The sequence below is a fragment of the Calidris pugnax genome, unplaced genomic scaffold (genome assembly GCF_001431845.1).
Source record: "Calidris pugnax isolate Ruff unplaced genomic scaffold, ASM143184v1 scaffold17, whole genome shotgun sequence".
NCBI classification, from domain to species: Eukaryota; Metazoa; Chordata; class Aves; order Charadriiformes; family Scolopacidae; genus Calidris; species Calidris pugnax.
In genome coordinates this window covers 8385149-8408016 of record NW_015090794.1, presented here as the reverse complement: position 1 = coordinate 8408016, position 22868 = coordinate 8385149, and the positions used below count along the sequence as shown (strand labels likewise).

Genomic DNA, 22868 nt, shown 5'->3' with positions numbered 1-22868 from the left:
TGATCTATTGTTGGTCTGACAACAGATGTAGTGTTATCTAGCATTTAAGTATTTCAGTAATCTTGAATCTGGATATCTTGGTCCTTTTTCTTCTGAAGACCTTGAAGCTGAACTCCCTTCACTATGTGTAGAGCACTCTGTTGCAGGATGTCATGAGGCTTGTAGGGCTTGTTTAATGCTTAGGAAGAACTTGGTTTATTTCCAGCACTGCTAATTCTTTTGGCTGTTTTTGCTTGAGTAGTTATGTTCTTTCGAGATCTACAATAGTAACGTCACGTGGGAAATTTGGCTTAGGTACATACAGCAGTGTTGAACTTGGGCAAACTGGGATCGTAACTCAGTGGAATTTAAGTATATCATAGAGGATGCTTGTAATCCAGCTTCAGAAATGCACAAACGTACGGCTGTGATGTCGTGAACTGAGCAGAGGAACAGTGTGTTCTGTTATCCTTGTCATAGCCTTGTTTTAGTAAAAGAGGGCATGTTGTTGGAACGTGGGTGGAGCTGACGGGAAGCGTTAAATCCATTGCTATGACTTTGGTTGAGTCACTTACAGGCATACATTAAGTGTCACCATGAGGGCGCCACAGGTCTGGAATGGGTATAGAACTATGTTCTGGTCTTTGATAGCCATTCTGACCCACGGCTAACCACAATGAGTATTTCTTGTCTGCTAGGTCTGAAGATAGGAAAAAGATATTTGTTTTTATGATTTTGGACATTGTTTTAATGTATTTTATTTGGATGTAATGTAGGTAATGTAAGGTGGTGGGTTTTTTTCCTTTAACTCTAAAAAAAAGTACTTTGCGAGGTAGGAATTCTCTTTTCAATCATGATTCTAAACTCTCTTCTGGTGACTCTGACCCTTCCCTTTTTTTTTTTTTTTTGTCTCTCTGGGCCACCTGTGAAAATGAATTTTATTTCTGCTTGTGCTCTGAACTTATTGGATGCAAGCCAGCCTAAGACAAAAAGCCAAGGTGCATTGCCATCACGCTTATGCTAATATCAGCTGAATCTCAGCCATATCTGGTCTGTTCAAATGGCTTCTGAATTAAATTGACTTTCCTGATCTGTTCACAGTGCAGGTGAAGGGTGAACTTGACACTGTGTTTAGCTTCTCGTATATGTGTTGTAGGTCACACGTGCTTAAATCCAGGAAAACAAAGTTCATCTGCAATCCAAAGCTTTTTTTTTTCCATTCAAATGTTCTCTCCTTGTTATTTTTTCTTTCCTATAACTGTTTGATGGTAAAGTTTGTGACTGATTGTTTTAGAACAACCTAACTTCCTCCAAACTTTTGGTGAAAAGTGCTTTCTTGTAATAGTAAAAACTTTTCAACTCCATTTAGCATGTGAATTTTAAGGTAGTCTTTTTTTTTAAATTTTTTTTTTCTTTAATGCAACAGGGTAAGTTACTTACATATACACTTGAAACAAAGCTGTATGCTTCTGCAATGTGCCACAAACAACCAAGTAAATATGTGAACAACCAGTTCTTGGGAAAGTATTATGTAACAAATCCCATTAAAACATCAGAATTAATGTCAGAATGTAAATGCAAGTCATGGCTATAATCTTGAGTACTCTTAGGTTAATTTTTGTTTAATGCCTGAAAACGTATATTACTGTAAACTTGCTTTTTCCATTACCTACAAATAGAACAAAATAGTTATTAATTTTGCTGTAGATGTGATCTTTTTTAAAATTACTCCATTCCACAGGCCTTTTCTTGATATGGTTTACAATGCACTGGACTGTGCTGATGATGATTACTATGCCCTCTTTGTGCTCTGTCTTCTATATGCAATGTCACACAATAAAGGTAAGCAGTTTTTGCTTTTTCCAGAGAAAACTAAATGAGGCACGTGGTTTTAGACAGGCACGATCTGTTTGTAGCTTATGTGTATGCACGCCTTAAATGGTGAGAAATTCTTTATGTGGGGGAGGCAGAAGTAAGTATGCTGTAAGTGAAAGCAGTTGCTAAGTGTCACCTTTTTAAGAACAATTTGGTAGAAGGCTTTGTGAACATCAGATAGCTTTTCTTCTGTAGGTTTCTTGGAATTGGAATAGGATTATTGTGTTTCAATTTTAATCTCGATCCAGTTCTTTCCCACTTTACATGTACTATGATTGCTACATGTAAGCCAAGTATAAAAGTTGTCGGTGTTCTATGCCATAATACATGTAGCAAGTCTCTCAAGGAGTATGAGCTATTTTATAAACAAGCAAAACTACAGTAAATGTGTAATTAATTATAATTCAGACAGTATGAGAATATGTAACCTTTTCTAAGGGATGATTATGGTTAGCTCTGTTGTTTATCTTTGTGTCCGTTTTGAATAAGTTCCTCATGGAGCAATAATGTAAATATCTCATACATGTAAATAATCATGTATTTCAGGAATTGAGCACTGAATCTAAGGTATTTTTGGCTTATGAGGATAGTTTATTTACATTACTAGTATGTTATAGAAACTGCTACAGTAAACTGAGCAAAAGAGCATCAGGTGTGATGTAAAAGTAAGGATTAAAAGTAAGGATTCTGTTACAGCTTCAAGGTACCTCTAATGGGCAAGCAGAGTGGAAATAAGAGTCTTGAGGGAACTAGCTAAGCTGAGCCACTCCTGTTCTCCTCCATCCTCTTGATGGCTTTACCTTTTTCCAGGAATGAAGGAATGCTTCTCTGAGACTTGTAATTTGCCAATAATTTCAGGGCTTTCAAAGTCTCTTATGACAAGAGAGAATACTGTAACTAATATCACCAAAGATAGCACCACAGCCTTGTCATGCTTTTGCCCTCTCTGAGTTGCATCTCTGATTTCCCACCCCCCCCACCCCTTGCAACCAATATATTTCTTCCAGAAAATGTCTTTCCCTGAGGGACACTTGAGCATCCCTATGCTAGAAAACACTTCTGTCAGAGATGGATTCTCTTCTCTTAAAATTCATTAGTTGAAGCTGTGAATATCCAAAATCATTAGTTGTAACTGTTGCAGCTTCACAGAGTCCCTGGAAGTCTTTCAAGGTCATTGTAAAGGAGTAAGCCTGCGCTCCAGGGTTGTGTTTCTTAGGAATTCTACCTTTTAAGACCATGGTCCTTCAACCCACTGCATTTGTCTTTTCAGTCTCTTTTCAATATCCTGTTCCCAGGAAAAAGGTCTGATACCGTCTCTTGTTTCAATGGTGATTTGCTTACATCTATAGTAGTGCTGTAAACAGTGAGGAATACAGCAAATGCAGCCTCTTGCTGCTTACTTTCAGCAATCTCTGTGCTGTTTATTTTTCGCTCAATATTAAGGGTTACCAAGAGAAATATAATAGACAGTGAAATATCTACCTTTTAAGAGACTAAAACACCTGGAAACTGGAGATACATTTTATATGTCTAAGGCATAAAAATCTACACTTCATTCTTTGGTGGTGACATCAACACTCTCTAAATGAAAAATTCTTTAGGCTATACTCACTGGCTTTCCTTGTCAACAATTTACATTAGCCTCTTGCTCTTTGGAAGCTATTTTCTTTTCCATGACCCCAGATCATAGGTACTAGATGAAGAATATTCCAGAACTGGATGTCATTATCTAAGAAACATTACTCATAAGCAGCTTTTCTTTCCAGAAGGAAAACTGTAGCTTTTCACTAAACTGTTAGATTGTTGTGAACTTTAATACTGTGATTGCCCTGGTTCCTTAAATGCTTCTTTCTCTCTCACCCCTTTCTCCAGTCTCATCATAACAGAGAACATTTGTATCACTGTTGTTAATCTTCGAAAAGACCTTTATTAATTGTTCCAAATAAATCTAGTGAAGAAATAAATCGGATATCACAAATGGTATTGTTATGTAGAGTTAACTGCAAGTCTAAGGTTGGAAGAAACTATACACTGCATCATCTCTTATATGGAGTTGTTTATTACCATTCTTTAGAACAAGGACAAGGGAGATCATCAGCAACCCATAACTATGTTTTGTTCTAAGAAGTCTTACAGTAACCAGTCTATTCTGAAAAATAGCTTTGCTATTTTAGAGGAATATGTTGAAGAAAGTAGCTTTAGTTTCCTTATACAAAATGTCAGTGAGAATCTGTGTTTTACTTTGGGGAGGGTACTAAATAAGAGGCCACTAGTTACAAAATAAATTTCCTATTTAATAAAAACAAATATGAACTGATCACTTACTAACAAAGTAGAATTTAAAATCAGACTTTCATCTTTTCCCCTTTAGCCTTTATGCTCTTCAGATGTATGGCTTGACTTTGATGTGATTTAGATGCAAACAAATAATCTCAGAATTTCAGAGGCAGCAAAATGGTTTGGGATGTCACCAACCACTCTGGGATTTGAGTAGGCTCCATTTAAAGCTGAGATTTCTCAGTGATATATAAATGTGTTTAGTCTTTCTGTTGTTCCTCCTTTTCTTGTAATAAAAATTCAAAACTAACTTGCCCAGTTTTGTATTGCTGATTACACTTTCCTGAGAACTGCTACGATCTATTTAATACTTACCTTGAGGCATATTTGTGTTTTCTAATTTACCTTTCTTCCTTCATCTCCCACAAAAGGAATTGACCCAGTCAAGCTGGAGAGAATTCAACTTCCAGCTCAACATGCTGAAGAGAGAAATTCCTATAACCATGTACTTGCAGAAAGGCTCATCAGGATAATGAATTATGCTGCACAACCAGGTATCACTTTTCCAGTATTTGTTTTCTTTCCAAGCTGAAATTTTTGAAGATGGGGGGAAAAAAAAAGAGGCACCTGCCTTCTGGAGGGGAAAGCATCTGTTTAGCATGCTCTTCAATGAACAATATGTAGATGAGGTCTGTGAAAGACAGCTATTAGGTTTTTGTTGGTTGTTGAGGAAACAGAAACTCTGGATTTCTGCTGAATAGTTGTTTTTATACTCAGAACTGTACAGGAATCTTTTGTCTTAATTTCTACTTTCTATGTTTTTGAATAAACAAAAACGTTGAAATGTGTAGTGACTTCAGCTTAATGTAGGATTTCATCCTGAAAATATGATCTGTGGCACCTTTGCTAGGAAAATTAATTCCACTGGAGAAGTAGTCTTGAAAACTGTATGGTACCCTTTGCTTAGAGCAGTCCTTGGTCTCCAGAGGTGATAGCAAATGTTCCTATGAGGTTTTTTTAATCACAGATTGTATTTTCAGCTCTCAACTGTTTTGCAGAAAACATGGGGTTTTTTTCCTGACTTCAACTTTTTGGTGAAATGAGGGATGCAAGACTCAGTGACCTATTCCATGGAAATATGATTTCTGTTCAAGCCACAGCTCTTCTCCCTGTACTTCCCCTCTTTAAACTTCAAATGAGTAGAACTGGCTTTCCCCTGAAACTGACACACTAATTCCTGATTCCTGATGCTTGTTTCACTCCTGAGACTGATCTACAGAGTATTAGCTTGTTATGCTGATATACCAGCCGCGGATTAAAGGCACGTTTAGATATAAAGAGTTTGTACATGCTGCAGAAGGAAGAGCACAAGATGTGGAAATGCATTTGTTTAAACAAAAGCACTTCTTGGAAGGGTTGGAAATAGCGATTTTTATTAAGCTTGCTAAATGCTGTGTAGAACATCTCCTTTTCTCTTCTTTTGTGGGTACTGATCTTTGTATCTTTAGTTTCTGGCAGCATAGCGCTAACTTGTAATATAGCTGATGGGGAGTTGGGATCAAAAGCTAAGGTATCTCTCTGTTTCTGGGGTATATTGCCTTAGTGGTGGATCACTGAGCTCAGGCTGTGATGTTTTTAAATCCTTCTGAAACTACAAGCTTAAAATCTCAATGCATTCTTTCAATCTGACTTCTCCAGATTCTCACCTCACATCCAGACTGTATCTGAAGCCTTTGGATTGTTTTTTAAGGAAAAGCTATGCCTTATCAGCATGCTATATACAAAACTTCCTTTTGTCTTGCAATGCTATCCATTCCAAATGCCTGGGATTCTTATGTAACTGGAGTGTAATTCAACCTGTGCTTCAGATTGATAAAGGCATTGGTTCTAGCTTCTTTCTAGTAGCATTAATCTGTATTGCCATTTTATTTCATGGTTCTGCTTTAATTTCTGTTCTGCTTTAAATAACTCTTCCAGTTTGTGGTGGTGTCTTTTTTAATAGCTATTGGCATTGTAAGCTAGCATCAGCACTTACCCTTGCCAGATAGGGTGTGTATGACAGAGAAGCAGTTTATGAGAATTGCAGAGAAGAGTAGAAACATGTAAGAACATTGGGTAATGAGAAAAGCAACACTTAAACTGTTATTATTTTGTATCTTGAAATTCTTTTTTCATAGATGGAAAAATCCGTTTGGCAACTTTAGAACTTGGCTGCCTGTTGCTGAAGCAGCTTGTGTTTTCTAAAAATGGCAGCATCATAAAAGATGTTCACCTTGCTTGCCTTGAGGTATTTTCTTTCAAATTACTAGTCACAGCATTACTTTGAGTTGTGTAGTATAGTTGAATAAATTCATTTCATTTCTCATTGCGATAAGCATAAATGTGATGTTTGAGCTTCTAGAACATTTTTCCATTGGTGGCTCTGTGCAGTGAGTGTGAAGAATTGATACTGCGTCTTCTGTTCTCAGCTTTGCTGTTACCTTGCTATTTAAACTCTTATATTCTCAAGCAGGGTTATGTTTAATTCTCTCTTTGAAACTTGTATGTCATCCACCTCAAAAATATAAAGGAAAAATGCTTTTGAAATTAACAAGCTTGCATAAATTGTGTTTTCCTAAGTGGAAGAACTGTGTTCTGTGAAATTCTAGGCTGAAGGCTATGAGTATGACAATATTAATAGACAGTCTCTTCTCTTTGATTTTTTTGCATATTTTTTTAAATGTGACTTTTGAGTAAATGGTGTACTTACTCCCTGAAACATAGTTATTTTATCTTTTCTAGGGTGCAAGGGAAGAAAGTGTTCATCTCCTTCGTCGTTTCTATAAGGTATATGTGCAAAATGCTTTAAGAAAAAATCCTTTACGTAATGTGGAATTAGAAGTAAATCTGAAGCTCAGTCTCTACATAGTGCCCAAGGTAGCACTTTTTCTAAGATGGGAACTCCATATTTATGATAGAAAAGGAGTGTTTCATTGGAGGACTTCCTTTCCTGCCCTTTCCCTACCACACTGACATGCATCACAAAAAGGCTGTTAGAAGTCTCAAAGAGTTTGTACTGGAGGTCAAGTTAGCAGGCATGTGCTTTTGTTGCAACTGCAGTGTATGTCATGGAACAGAGGCACACTATTTGAACATTTCTGGGAATTTGTTGTTGACACTAATATGGAATTTGTTTCTTTTTGGTATTACTTTTTGTGTCTTATATGAAAAAATTTTACTTAATCTTCTTTTCTTATTGGAGACCTCAGCAGGTTTTTCAAGCTGAATATTTCAAAATGAATAGATCTTGTGGTAGCAATTGATACCAATTGATGTGAATTGATATCAATTACCATCAAGAGCAAAAAGACCCAACTTTGCAAAAATTAATTTATTGTCAATTAATATTAATTTAGATAGTGAGAATCAAAGACAAACGAAAATACCACCTTCCCTCCCTTGTCCCAGGCTCAACTTTGCTCCTTCATTCCTGACTCTTCTACCTCTCCCCTTGCTGATTGATGCAGGGGGGATGGGAAATGGGGGCTTGGGGTGAGTCCATAGCAGTTCATCTCTGCTTCTACTTCCTCACTCTCCCCTGCCTCAATGTGGGTCCTTTCCTCTATGGGCTGCAGTTCTTCAGGAAAAAAAATCCGCTTCTGTGCGAGTCCTCTACAGACTGCAGTTCCTTTGGGGCATATCTACCTGCTCCCATGCTGCAGTGTGGGTATCTGCTCCACCATGAGTCCTCTCCACAGACTGCAGAGGAATCTCTCTTCCTTTCTTAAATGTGTTTTCCCAGAGATGTCATCAGTGTTGCTGAGGGGCTCAGCTGTGCCCTGCGCTGGAACCGGCTGTGTGTGGCACGGGGCAGCCCTGGCCCCTCTCACAGAGGCCCCCACAGTCCCTGCCAGCACTTGAGCACAGACACCCCGTACATAATTAAACAAAAACAAGCGTGGCTCCATAACCATAAGGATTCATGGTATGTCCATATCCCTTTTTTTGAAAGGGAGAAGAAATTTTTCTGGATATGTTTGAAGATGAATACCGGAGTATGACGGTAAGTGACACCCCTTCTGCCCTGCCAAATCCTCAAACCCAGATACAACACAGGAGCACGAACAATTACTTACTGATAACTACTGAGTATCTTTACTGGTATCTTTTATTTCCAGGAGTAGAATAACAAAATGTGGGTGGGGTTTTTTGTCTCTGAGGAGTTGTGTCTACAATTACATAAATCGATTACATGAAATTTCACAGCTCCTTGTTAAATAAAAGCTCATTATGTTTTGACAGCTAGTATAAAAAAAGTATTTCATCCTGGAAAATGAAACATTGAATTAATTTTTTTTCCTAGTTACTAAACAATGTGAAAATCTTCCTATGTTTTTCCGAAGCCCAGCAAGTTTTCAGTTTTGAATGGTGCCACTTACCAGTAGAGAACAGGGTTCTAGCAAATAAATACCAGGGCCTGTGTCTCATCTCTAGGAGAGGTACTGCCGCCTCGAAGTACTGGCTATGAAAGTTTAACAGATTACTAAACTTAATCTCAAACAGTTCGTATTTAACCTGTAAACATGTTTTAAAACTGCTATTTGTTTCAGTTCTTAGATCATAATATCATAGAATGGTTTTGGTTGGAAGAGACCTTAAAGATCATTGAGTTCCAACTCCCCTTCTTCCAACTGCCAACATCTTCCACTAGAGCAGGTTACTCAAAGCCCCATCCAGCCTGGCCTTGAACACCTCCAGGGATGGGGCATCCACAGCTTCTGTGAGCAACCTGTTCCAGTGTCTACACCCTCATAGTAAAGCATTTCGTCTTAAGATTAGATTTTAGAATTAGAATTCAGATAAAAATTCTTTGGGTATTCAGTTACAAGTTTTTTCCACAGTGGTACAGGGCTTTAATGAGCAGCCACTTGTTGTCTTTTTGATAAAGCACAGTCTACAGTTGGTGTGTTGCAATAAGTCTTTTAATATAGGAAACATCTTGCACAAATCTTACTAGCCTAAATAGTAAAAATATTTAGTGAGACATTTAATTTTTTAGTAGTTAAGTATTGCCGTACTTTTAGTTTGAAAAGTGGCATCATTTTTATATTGCAAGTTCAGTATATGTGTAGGTTTTTCTGTTGTATCTCTACTTCTGAGGTGGCTTTTTTGTTTATTTATTTAACATAAAAGACAGAGGTACACCCTGGAAATTAAATATGCTTTGAGAAAAACAAAGCTTATTTGCCTAGCTAGCAAATTAATTGCTGGGCCAGCTGATTTAAGTGCTAAGTAACACTGATGTTGTCTTTTCAGATGAGTTGTGTAAATAACATGGTATAGATCTTCTATGAAGGCAAAAGTATGCTTGCTCTGTCTGAATGGCAAAGAAATGAAAAAGTTGTATATTAATGATTGATGATCAATGAGAACAAGTTCAGAGGAGCAAGTAAATTGAACACTGTAGTCCTTAGTATTTTTGCTTTCAGCAATGAGTTGCCTTTTTTAGCATTCTTCACTGTTAAGGATATAATTTGCTGTTTTAACCAGTTCACACTCAAGTGAATTGCGTCTGAAGTAGTTACTTGTTAGAAATTTTAGTTCTGTGTTCTCATTTTTTCTCCTTGTCTATGTAGATTTTTGTATCTTTCTACACTTCAATTGAATTTGTTAATCCACTGAAGATGATTTGTTCTGAGATGAGAAAAATTGGCTAAAGAGTATTTGTGAATTTGTATGTGTGCGAGGCAGCAGTTTGAGACTGCTCATTGCAGGGCGGTTGGACTAGATGACCTATAAAGGTCCCTTCTAACCCAAACTATTCTGTGACTCTATGACCATGGCAAAGTGGCTGGGAATGTGTCCAGTTACAGCTGTCTGTTTTGGAATGCCCACGTGACTGTAGAATACTGTACAAGCTGTGGGAAGGACTTTTATATGTTTTAGCCGCTCCAGCTGGCTTTCTGGCTTTCAAAAAGAAGCTCATGTCTCTAGTGCATGTGTATATGTATGTGTCTCTAGTGCATGTGTATATAATAGAACTTGGGTGAAATTGCCCAAAGGTTTATCCATGAAAATAAGCAACCATGTAAGGGAGAGACTCCCTTGTTAGTGGCAAGATTTAAGGCTATTGTTTAGTGTGAAAGTTATTGCATTAGTAGAGACTAGAGAGTTCTTTTTGAAGAAGATATGGGAAATTTTTTATCGTGGTAGAAATAATTATAAAATTTGAGTCAAAACTTAAAATCAAACCTGACAGACTTTAGTTTTTAGAATTCATGAAATAGCATTTCTTCTGTAGTCTTTCAGAGCTTTTTCCTGTGTTTTTTCAGTATGGGAACTTCAACAGTGTGTTAGGGAACAACAAGAAATGCAAAATAGAGATTGTGTCTAAAGAGGTTAAAATAAGAAAGATGGTATCAAAAATTCTCAGAACTCTATAACAATTCCTTCCTCTTGAAATATGCATCCGTGAATTGTATTTGAAACTAAAGATGCAAATGTTTATTGTTTTGTATAGTAATCAATGTTAAAATATTTTTATAGATTAAACCCATGAATGTAGAGTACTTGATGATGGATGCCTCAATCTTGTTGCCTCCAACGGGGACACCACTGACTGGTATTGATTTTGTGAAAAGATTGCCCTGTGGAGATGTGGAAAGAACACGAAGAGTAAGACTATTTTTCTTACATTTGTTCATGACAGAATGATGTGAAAGGCTTTAAACAAAATCAGAATTTTTAGAATTTCTTGATAGCTGCTTGATTGGAAGCTTCGTCCATAAAATCATAAAGACTTGGTGAATATAAACCTGTGTGTAGAGGATATAATATTTACCTGTTCCAGTGGAGAAACTTTTTCTCTATTTCTTGATTCTACTCAAGTCAGTATGTTCTTGCACTGGGGTTTTAATTTTTTAGACCCTGGAGACATTTACATAAAATGGTGTTTTGATGACACTCATGAATATATTGTCAGTTCACTTCATGGTCTCAGTCTGTCTTTCATTATATTCCTGTAACAAAAATCTCCAGTGGAAGGCTGGCTGGCTTCATATTGCATTTGTTTCTAGACACAGCAAAAAATATTTTCATCTTGCTGAAGTGATTCATGATAAAGATCTTAAGATTGAGGAGAAAAATAGCAAAATATCTATTTTTGTGACTGACACAATCTGTAGAGGTGATACCGACCTGAATAACATCATTGTCAGCATTCTTGGGGTAACTAGCTCTTGGCCCTTATCTGGCAGTGTCCTATAAGCCTTGCAGTGCCAGTAAGTCTTAAAGATATGTTACTGCATGATGTTACTATTTGAAAAGTGCTGTTCTTCAGGAAACTTTGCATTTATTTAAGTGTATATACAAGGATATTCATGTACTTTTGAAGAAAAAGCATATTTTCAGGAGTCTTCTGCAAACATTTGTTTTCATTAGTTACTATAATCCATGCAGCTTTTGTTATCACAGCAAGTTAAGTTTGATAAAGTACAGTGAATTATCTTGAAAAGTATTGTTCTTAGAAAGCAGTAATGCTTCCTAGAATTCGCTCTGAGGCATTTAATGATGCTTAGAAATGCACATAAATGGAAACTGACTGCTACGTGGCTTTTCATGAGCTAAATAAGGAATAGCTTAACATTGGTGGCAAGTCAAAAATGCAACAAATATTCCTATAAATTCTTTGGGGTGAAAAAGGGTCTTTCTCATCAGCAAGAGCTCCTGGAATGCTTCCTTCTTGGTTCTCCTTCCCCTAATTGCATTGCAAGTTTTAGAATTTCTTAGAATTCCTATGCTACTTTCTTCCAGCTAGGCTACTTCTCTTAGGCTGGATTGCCATCACAATATGCCGAACTTCAGGTGTATATTGTGACATTGCTGCTGCCACTTATCCTGCTGGAGGTCCTTTTTGCTTACAGTTTCAAATGGATAGTGATTCAATTCTGAGCACCATGAGTCTAAAAAAAGTTCTCGGGTTTTATTTCATTAACAAGTGAAGATGTCCAGTACTTGGATTCTGTCATGAGTTCTTAGCTGTTAGAGATCAGACCTTTTTTGGCTCTCACTTCATCTTTTGCTGCAGAAAGTCCCTCTAAGAGGAACTCTCAGAAATCAGATATTTCTCAGATTATCAAAGGCATATCTCAAAAATCCAGACAGCCAACCCCTCTGACTTAAAGCATTAAAATGACCAGAGGTTGTTAGGCTGCTTTTTGAAATCAGCTCTTGCTGCTTGATCAAGCCTTCTACCCAGAATTAGATGCTGGTTTGAATTGTTGTTAGTCCAGTTCCTGCTTGTTGTTTGCATCTCTTCCTTCTGCTTACCAGTCACCTAGAATATGCAAACTCATCTATGTACTTATTTGGGAAGCAGTGAAGAGTATGAGTCTTAAACTCTGCACCTTGGAGTACATAGTAAGCAAAGACTTTGAGAGAAGGTTTTGAGCTACTTGTGAGAACAGTAGTTCATGGGAATGTAATAAGAAACTGATAGGTTTCCCTGCAAGTTACTATCTCTTTGCACATGGTATGTGTATATAAATGAAGGAATCAGTGCAAAGCATACCTCACTCATCATAATGCATAGTTCTTTAATGCAGATAGCAATTCATAGGTGTTCCTACTTAACCAAGGTAACAGAAGTCAGCTGAAAAAAAATCTAGGCCACTGAACTGCTCTTCTGTTTTATTGAGATCTAATAAAATGTTATAGGAAGTCACAAATCAAATGCTTTTGGGTTTATATTGATATTGCTAGAAAACTGAGGGCTATCAGTATTGTAGGAAGCACAGTGTAGTTCCCTTTTCAGCCAATAATCTTAATTACGATTTTTTTCCTTGCAAAGGCTAAGGTTCTAATTTTCTTTCCTACTCGTGTACATTATTCTGCAGTAAATGTGATTAGGTGTTTGGAGATGAGCAACATTAATTTTATTGAGAATGTATACAGGAAAATTAATGCTCTGTCTAGGAGGGAAGGAGCATTGAGGTGAAAATAAGTGAAAGCAGGCTAAGTGACGGCTGCTCTCTGAATTAAAAACCTGTTGGGTTTGACTTTTGGGTTACCAAAAATGCAAGAAAAAATGCTGTTTGTGATTGAATTTGGAAACTTTCAAACACAATACTATGAATTCTTCTTGAAGCAGCTGGTAATATAACTGCGTTATAGTAATCCTATTTAATTTCAGTAAATCCACAATACATTAGAATCTAATCTGCCTAAAAGGGAGAGATCATCTCCCGTTATAAAGAGCCTCTGCTCTTATTCATAAGGTAGTGTTAATATCATATTTTTGGTAGATACCCTTGACATTTGTTCTCGATAATTTTATTGCACTTTTAGATTTCAATTAATATACCAAATTCATCTGCTCGGGTGTCAGTCCATGGAAGAGGCAGATATGACTTTCCCCTCTTCAACCCCGTTCGACCAGAAGTTTCTGAAAGTGCCACCAGTATGATAGCTGACCAAGCACTCACATTTCTGGTTATGGGAGACACAGTTCTGTCGCTTTTAAAAACAGAGGGGTGAAAGGTTTTGCCTTAAAGCAGTTCAGATTTGTTTTTCCTAATAATTCCTGCAGGCTGGGAGTTCCTGGGCACTGCAGCTGTTCCATGAATTCGATGCTTTTACTGTAAGGCAGCAGTTAATTTACAGTATGCCACAGAATTACTGTGTAGGAAACTTTTTTTTAAAAAAACAAAGCACCTGAAGTAATAAAAATTTTTTTTTTTTTAATTTGCTATACTGAAAATACAGTTCTGGTAGTAAGAAGAGGATTATAAATGGTGCCTTTTGAAATGTGGCAAACTAGATGATGATTGTTCTTTGGCTGTTTATCTAGTCTTTGCATGCCACGTGACATGAATTTCTAAATCAAAACAAGAATATGAATTTCACAGAGCAGCCATTGAAAGTTCCTTGAGACTGGTACATCTTTTGGAATGCTTTGCCCTGATGTAAACCTTCTGAGAATATAGATGAAATTACTACTGGTTTAAGGTCAAAATGTGACAAGTCTCTTTAGACTGGTGTAGTTGTCTGTAGCATACAGGTATTGTAAACACAATCAGTCTTACAATAATGATTAAAAAAAAATAAAATCCAAGATTGTTTTTTTGCTTGAGCAGCTCCTGTATTCGTTCACCTGTCAGTCAAAATCTGAGTAAGTGGTCCAGTGGGTTAAAATCTCTGCTGCTTCTACTTCATTGAAAAGGAACAGCATATTTCAACTTCTTCCACAATCTTTTTTAACTAACTTTGAAATTACATTCTGCTTTCTCAATTTGAGAAGTACATTTACTGCATGACAGCAGTCAGAGGTTGTAAAAGCAAGTATAAGTTTGTAAGATTCTGTTAAAATATGTAGTTGTAGTACTGAGTGCAGCAATATTTTACTATTCTTTTTTTAATATCTTAAGGCCATCAGAGTTTTCTTTATGCTCCGTTCACTATCACTGCACTTGCGAGATGAGCCAGAAACTCAGTTACCACTCACAAGGGAGGAAGATCTGATAAAGACGGATGATGTTCTTGACTTGAGTAAGTAGTCCCTCAATTTCCCAAATAGTCTAATGGCATGGAAAAATTGCTGGCCTTTTTTCTTTAAAGTTAAAAATGCCAAATAGTTACCTTGTTTGCATAGCTGGCTGTCAAGGATGATCATATGAATATTGTTTTCTACTGGATTTGGAACACTTCCTGTGGTTTGGGGTCAGGGTTTTTTTGTTTGTTTTGGGGGTTTTGTTGCCTTTTTAAAATAAACTGTTAATAAAAATTCCAAGGTCTAAATATTAGCACATAAAGTATTTGCAGTCTTTCATCTGGGTTCCTGGTATGTTAGTTTTCTAAATGAACTAATCCTAGGAGGATTTTCTTCTATTCTGCTTTCACCTGTTCAAAATGCACTTAAACCATTCATGACCTTTAAGATACTGGAAGTAATTACTCCAACAGCTATACTGTGCTGCTTTACTGATGCTGGGGTTTGGTTGTCATTATATCCACCCCATCCCTGCCCTGGAGTTCTTTTTCTTCACCATGTATTCTGTCATTTTAAAGTTTGCATATGGAAGCTCTTACTCCCTCTGGTTAAAGAGGATGCTGAACTATTCCTAAGGGGAATCAGTCTGAAATGTCCAGAATGACCTTGTCGTATTAAGATGATGTACAGCAGAAAATACTTCTTAAAATGTGTTCTTCAATAGTTGTATTCTCTCCTCTTCCTACTGGTATTGTTTTGGCTTGTTGAATTAAGCTGAATGAGCTTGGTGCAAACTCATCACTTTTGGTCTTTTCCTAAAAGCTTTCCCAAAGATAATGGACAGCAGAAGATGCTGTTAATTACTTTACACAATTATTAGTTGTCAGGGGAAAAATGATGTCCATAACTTAGTTACTGTTTACTTGCTAAAGGATTAGTAATACAGAATTAACTCAGCTTCCTGTTTCAAATGAGTTAGGTACTTATTGTGAAATGCTGACTCTTCTTCAGAGGATGAGACAAAATAATGAATCAGCTTCTACTGAAAAAAACGTTTTTCTTAAATTAGCTGGAAATTGTGAAGTAGTTCTTAATTTTTTAAGAACATACTGAGCAAAAGGTAGATCTGATTTACATACTGTTTCCATATGTTATTTGTTTCTCCTCCCCACCCCCTAAAAAACCTCAAAAAGATCACCTTTTGTCTTTGCTTATCTTTTAGTCTAGAGAAATGCTGATCACTCCCATTATAAAATTTAGTGGACTGCACTGCAGGTACTGTGCAGTTCATTACAGGTGTCCTTTTATTTATGACTTTTCATTTCTAAGGCAGTTATTTTTACACAGAACACAAGGTTTCTGTTTCTTGGAACACGTAGTTTAGACCATAGATTATTAATACTTCACTCTGTTATGTATAATTGTTTGTAATTTTTATTACACGTTTGTAATGCCAGATTAATTGCTTAAGTAGTGGTGCATGCTCTGTATATGTAATGATGTCCAAGGTTGTTAACTTTTTCCAGTGTGGGACTCAGGAGATAAATGGTTAAAAGAGTCCATATATAGAAAGGAGGTAAAAAACGAACAAAAAATAACTCTCACTACAGCTATTAGCCTGAAACTTATCTGCTTCAATTTGAATAGTGTTCTAAAATTGAAAGATGTAAAGCCTACTATAAAAAGTTGGGTTTTCGTAAGAAGTATTACATTAAAATTATACTGTTGATTTAGAACATCACCCTTTTAAATTTAAACTGATGTGCTGTTTTAAGGCATATTATTGTCCTTAACTGTAAATAACTTAAAATCCAAATTTATACTGACCAGTATGAACTAAGGCAATAGTGGTACTAGACTGCTTGTCATGTGCATGAAGCTGTTATTTGTTAATACATATACGCGTTCATATGTGTTTGCACGTGCACGTATACAAGTAGAGAATAAAACCAAGTTCCATTGTTCTGTGGAACCTGTGTGCTGCTGCTCTAGAGACCTTTATAGGAGAAGAAATCCTGATAGGAAAATATTTTCTTTTTGTATCGTTTGTCTGATAACTCACATCTTAATTGTCAGAAGACTACTACAATAAGCATAAACTCAAGTTTAAAATAAAAAATGACTATTAAAAACCCCATTTTTGTTTTTATATTGGATGATTAGAATTCTCCCTTGAGTCAGCATTAAGCTGTTTGAGAAGGTAAATGGTGGTATTTCAAATAAAGAACAACATTTGACTGAATTGACTGAATGCTTACTTAGCTTTGGCTCATTTAAAGGACTGGAGGTGCTGCTGCTTTGACTACTTACCGGTGCTTTTCTGCTTAATGGAAAGCAGCAGAGATGCTTATTTGATCTTCAAATCAAGTTGATGGTTGTTAGACCTGTTCCAAAGTGGTGCTGGTATCTGTGTCCACAAAATATGATCATGTTTCAGGTGTTTCCTTGGGAGGAGCTTTTCTTGTCAGTCAGTTGCTAATATAATACTGTATGGCACAGATACAGATATTTGCATCTGATTCTCATAGCAAATAGATACTATTTGGCTTTAAGAAGTCCCTTGCTGAGTATCCATGGTTATCAGGTTGGTGTTAGCTGGTTTTAACTTGTTTTCTTCATTTTGGGGGGGGTTTTTTGGGGTGTTTACCTTTTTCCCTTCATCGCTTCTTCCCATCTACAACACTGTACGCTCTTTGTTCAAAGTCATCAGAATTGTTTTCTTTAACCAACAAATTAAATTATTTAATTAATTTTTTAAATTTTGATATTTTTAAGGCTACTAACAAATACTCTGCATTCACTGGGGCCTTTGAGTGAAGTTCTCCATTTACATATGTGTCAGTTTATGCACTTTGATTGGTAACACTTTCTAAACTGTTTATTACTGCTATACTTAAACTGCCTGAATTGAGGTAGTACAGTGGTGAAGTTCTAGTGTGTGTGGTAGCAAAAAGACAGTTTCCAAACTTTTACTGATAAAAATGTAACTTGTGCTATGAAGATCTGAATGTAAAACAAGGTCTTTGTCTTTCTGCAGATGCTTCCTCTCAGAGTAAGTTTTCTCCCCAGAAGTTTTTCTGATTTGCTCCCTGGATTGTCATATTCAGGAATTCATTACAGATTCCTTCCAGTTGAGAGACTTGGCAAGTGTGATTTCTTTTGAACAGAGCCTTCCCACTGGTGTCAGAGTACAGTAACAGTGAAATAACATAATCCGTCTAGTGCTTCTCCAGTTCAAAGTTGTCATCCCTCAGAAACCGAAGTTTATATACATATATACTGCTTAATAAGCAATACAGTTCATTTTTTTTCTCTCCCTAGTGTCACAGCTAGATGCTTTCTGTAAGATGTTCAACTTTTGACATTATTTTCCTAATGGCAAAGCAGACATCAGTGAATTGAATTTATTGATTTGAAAACTGATCTGCCTGAACTCTATGCCAATGTTAAAATCCAGATACTCGTTGCAAGCTGAATATGAAACACCCTGAATTTCTCCTCAATTTATCTTACTTTCTCAATTCATGTATCTACAGTTCTGTATTTTTCCCCTCTTTCCAAGATCATTTTAAACCTCTTTGCCTTTTTCCTAAATCTTCCTTTTTGTTCAGTAAATCTTGACATAATTTTTTTTTTCTTTTATAAAAAGTCTGTAGCATTAATACTGTCTTTGAGACATTTATCGGAAACAAGTGGTGAAAAATTCATCTTCTAAAGTGATAAATATTTCTTGCAAGAACAGAGATTTTAAGCCACTCTTAGCAGTTATTCTTGCTCTCTTCTGCTGTTCCTGATAGTAACAGTGCTTCCCTGCTCAAGAAGGTTCCCTGCTCAAGAAGGGTGGTGACATCTTGTCTTGACCAAGAGCAGGGACTAATATGTGAACTGAGATATTCTGACTTGCTACTGGACAAAAGAGAGATTGCAGACAAAGTAATTCTGAACCTCTGAAAGAGGGCTGTTTGTGAAGAGTAACAGAAGTAATAAATTCTAAACTATTCAACAACATGGCTTACACATAGCTTGTCAAAAACATCTTGGATAGTATGGTGCAAATAATTTTTTCACAGGACTTATGTAAAATTTGAAATGGCTTCATAAACTCTGACTGTATTTGGGGAATATATTGTAGGTCTGCCAAGATCATATATTCCTCTCTAAACTCATTTCGCTAAGGTGTAAAACTTCAACTCTGAAGTTTTTTGCACTTAAAGACTGTCATATTAGCTAGTAAAACAGAGTATCATACCAAATGATTTTTCAAACATGCTGTTTGGAAAAGTTGTTTATGTGAAGTGGGAGGTGGTGCATTAACTGTCTGCAGCCTAATGCTTATCTTGGACTGCCACCTATCCACACAAAATCTATAATTTACAGTCATCACAATTCTAGAAATCTACAGAATGATTAAAAATCAAGCCCTGAGGCAAGTCAGGTACATTCAGACTATCTCTAAAGTAGCTGTTATATTCATAAAGACTTCATATAATACAATCTTTCCAGGCAAGTAGTTGCCTGCATTCATGCAATATTTTCACCTATTTTCACCTAATTTAAATCATCTTTGCTGCAAGCAGCTGAAGTCTTTGAACTCTCCTTCCTAGGCTATATTTTGTAAAAGTTGTATTTTCCTTGGAGAAAGTCCAGAGGCATCTCAAAGGTGTAGTGGCCAAACTGGTTACAAGCTCCATTTTGCATGAGGAAGAATTAAGCATTACTGTTAATCTCAGAAATGACACTACACTCTTTTGCAGCAGTGTCACATCAGTCAGCCATTCAGTCTGTGGTTCACTTTAATCCCCAGATCAAACTTCAATAGTACTGAAGTTTACTGAGCTTTAAAGTCTTTCATCTAAATGTGGTTACGTGTCTGTAACTGTTTTATAGCATAGCTGTAAGTGTTCTCATAGCTCTCTGGAAATGTGTTTAACCACACTTTCTCTTCGGTTTTTGTCATAAAAGGATGACTGTAGCTTATGACCCTCAGCAGCTGTGAACTAGAAACGGTCACATAAATGAAGTGCATTCAGTTGTATAAGTGTAAAAGATTCCTGTAATAGATGCCTAATAAATGAGTAATTTTCCTTTCTGTTCTTTGATATACTTTTGCAGTAATGCTTTACCTTAAGTTTTTGTCAGTTCTAAACTGAAAAATTTCTGCTCTGGAAAACAACTTCTGCCCTTTGAATTCTTTACCTGAAGTACTGTATTTTTGTAGTCAGGCAGTTGGATTTGTACAGCAGTAATTGCAAGTACTTTAATTTGCTTGCTGTTGCGCTAAAAACTGTTTAAATGATGGACAAAACCAAGTATTTGAGAGCTTCACAACTCTGGTGTTGTGGTTTATACGTTGAGAATCACAAAAGATTATCCAAAAAATTCAGCAACATCTTATTACATTTTCGGAGGGCTCCAAATCCATTACTTCACGTCTTAAGAAGAATAGGGCTGTTCGAGGAATTTGTATTGACTGAAATAAATATGTTTGCAGATTAATTGGATTAAAGAATATGAAAGGCACAATAAATACAGAGTCTCAGGCTAAGTAGTAACCAGACATGTTCCAGAGCCCTGTTTTGAAATTGTTGAAAGTCTTAAGACTTAAGCCCTTAAGGGCTCATTATCACTGATACCTTTTTTGAAGCCATTTCAATAACAAAGTGTTATCAGCTATAAGAGTTTATGCAATATAAAGGATAGGCCAATATAGTAAGCCCATCCTTGTTCAGTCATACAACTGAGAATTAGTTCTTTCTCAATTAATAGCTATATTCATAGGTATTTTCTTGTTTATTCTGTTTCCATGGCTTTGAAAAAAATATTGCATGTTTCCTATGCATTACGTATTACTTCCCTGAAGCTAGTTCTGTTTCAACCAAAGTGTATTCCTAGAAAAACATTAGCTTTTGATGAGAAACTTTGTCCTGTGAAGTAATAGACTGCCAATTGTGTAGTTTCATTGGTCAATTATTTTCACCATGGAGCTGCTGCCATTTGTAGTTTTTGTCTACTGGACTTGGCCCTGTATTAAATTACTTATCTGTTTGTACTATTTGTGTATGAACTAAAATCTTCCTGCCTCACAAGTATTCTTTAGACTAAGTTAGTTATCAAGCTTTTTGTTTCTTTCTAAAAAAAGTATTTCTGATTTTCATGTCATTTTTGTTGTGGTGGTCTTTCAAGTTTCTTTCAACCTGCTTCTTTAAAACTGTGTGTACTTCAGCTGGCCCAGTGTTACAGTAATGCACGACTGTAAAGCAGAGGTATTGCCCCATTGTGTACATTCAGAGATCATTCTTGCCATTTTATTGTAGAGATACAATCACTTTGTTATCAACTGTAATCCAAAATCTCGTTCAGAGTAGTTAAATCCTGGCTACAATCCTTCCTACTAGAAGGCTCTTCTTTTTCATTTCCTGATGTATGTAACATCACACATTTCAGAACAATCAAGTATGTTTGGGTGTTTTATGCCTATGTTCATAGGCTGGTTCAGAATAAATGACACTTGGATTACCCTAGTTTTCCCGTGACATAGAAACATTGATAATAACTTCAAGCTTTCCAGTTATAAAGAAAAAGGTGGAATAACTTAGATATTAGAAAGTAATTTCTGGAGGGATGTAGTAGACCTATATCTCCATTACCATTTCTAGATGTGTATGTATGCAATATATGAATACAGGCACATTTTTGCATCAAAAAATATAGATAATCCTTTTGATGCATTTAATATATATTGTTATCTTTTATTGTTCAGATTACTAGAATGTCATTGGTACAACAATCTTGGAGTAGGATTCTGTGGGCTAAACATAGCCTACTTTGCCACTTTAGATCTCCTGTTATTTTCTGCCTGATGTCTCAGCTTCTTCTCTAGAAAGGAATAAATCTCCTATAGCCTCCTGTAGTAATATTTGCTAATCCTGTATGGATTTCTTGAGCCTTTTAGAGCACATGAGAAGGTAATAGCAATCAGTCCTCATGGAACTGAAACATCCTCTAGGTATTGCAGAAAAGTAGCACTGTTGCATTTATTGATTAAACTTTGTTTTCTCAAATTTCAAAAGCTTGCACTGAATTCACGCTGAATTAGCATTAATTTTCCTCTTTTAATTGTATTAGAGTTCCATATTTGTTCCCTTTCTCTCCTACCACCCAATCAGTTTTGAATGGATCCTGCTGGTAAAGGGTAATTGGTAGAATCATAGAAACGTTAGCTGGAAGGGACCTCTTGATTGTTGGGGGAGGAGGCTGGTGGGAAGAGGAGGTTGGGTTTGGGAGATTGTTTTGGGTTTTTGAAACTTGAAAAACTCTGGTGATAGAAATTCCACAACCTTTCTGGGTGACCAGCTGTGCTGTATTATGCACAGAAGAATTTTCTCCACCTTCCAAATGATAATTTATGACTGTTGTCCTTAGTTGTATGGCCTGCAACTGCGAAGAGCTGTGTACTTCCACTTGTAGCTTATATGTATCCCACAGATGTTTCTTATATGATGTTAACTACTTGCTGGATGTTCCAATAAGTAAATTTGTTTTACAGTTTAGTATAACCTGCAGCCTCATTCCTATCCATTTAGCTAATTCTTCTAGTTTTATTCTTAGTTGTTGATGTTTTTCTTTATTCATGGAAAACTAAAGAGGAGAAAAACAGTAGTCAGATATTTTTTCTCATTGTTTTCCATTGAACAAAGAGTTAAACTTTAGCAGGATTATTTTTAATGCATTGTGTAAATAATGCTACAGCTGGGTTCCAGATGCAAGACCTCCTAACAGCAGTGTTCAGTATGGAGATAGTGCTGTAAGTATTAGAGATGCATTGGATTCTGCGTGTCAGAATAGCTCCCTTCAGAAAGATATAAAAAAAATCTGAATAAGGCAGCAGCCTTTATGAAAGTTACTTACCTTATTGTAAATTGTACCATTTATCAAACTGCTTTTAGTATGTAGACATGTGTAAAAATACAGCATCCTTAAAAATAGTATGTGTATGTGGGATAGGAGGGGAAAAAAGCCTTGTACATCTTAACAGTAATTGGAGCCTAGAGCACTGAACCCTCATTTTAGGAAAGGCTGTTTGAATGAGTAACTCCAAACTGCTCCATCTATCGATGCCTGAGCAATACTAAGGAATGGGAGTGCTAAGGAGAAATGACTATGTTGAAAAACTAGGGCTAAGGTAGAAGCGAACTGTAGAACCCATTTCTCTCAAATTGCTTTTCCAAACAAACAAACAAAAAACCAAACCAACCAAACAAAAGAACGCCCC

At 36.3% G+C, this 22868-nt stretch overlaps 1 protein-coding gene across 4 annotated transcripts in view; it reads left to right on the top strand.

Moving 5' to 3' along the window:
* The window catches only part of CLEC16A (C-type lectin domain family 16, member A), a 71994-nt gene that overhangs the window by 26643 nt on the left and 22483 nt on the right, over positions 1-22868 (top strand). For all 4 annotated transcript variants that reach the window (XM_014936552.1, XM_014936554.1, XM_014936551.1 and 1 more), the window contains 7 exons: positions 1721-1821; positions 4563-4685; positions 6309-6418; positions 6913-6957; positions 8123-8173; positions 10657-10785; positions 14535-14655. In XM_014936552.1, coding sequence (XP_014792038.1) covers positions 1721-1821; positions 4563-4685; positions 6309-6418; positions 6913-6957; positions 8123-8173; positions 10657-10785; positions 14535-14655 — 680 coding nt within the window. The remainder of the gene's footprint in view (positions 1-1720; positions 1822-4562; positions 4686-6308; positions 6419-6912; positions 6958-8122; positions 8174-10656; positions 10786-14534; positions 14656-22868) is intronic.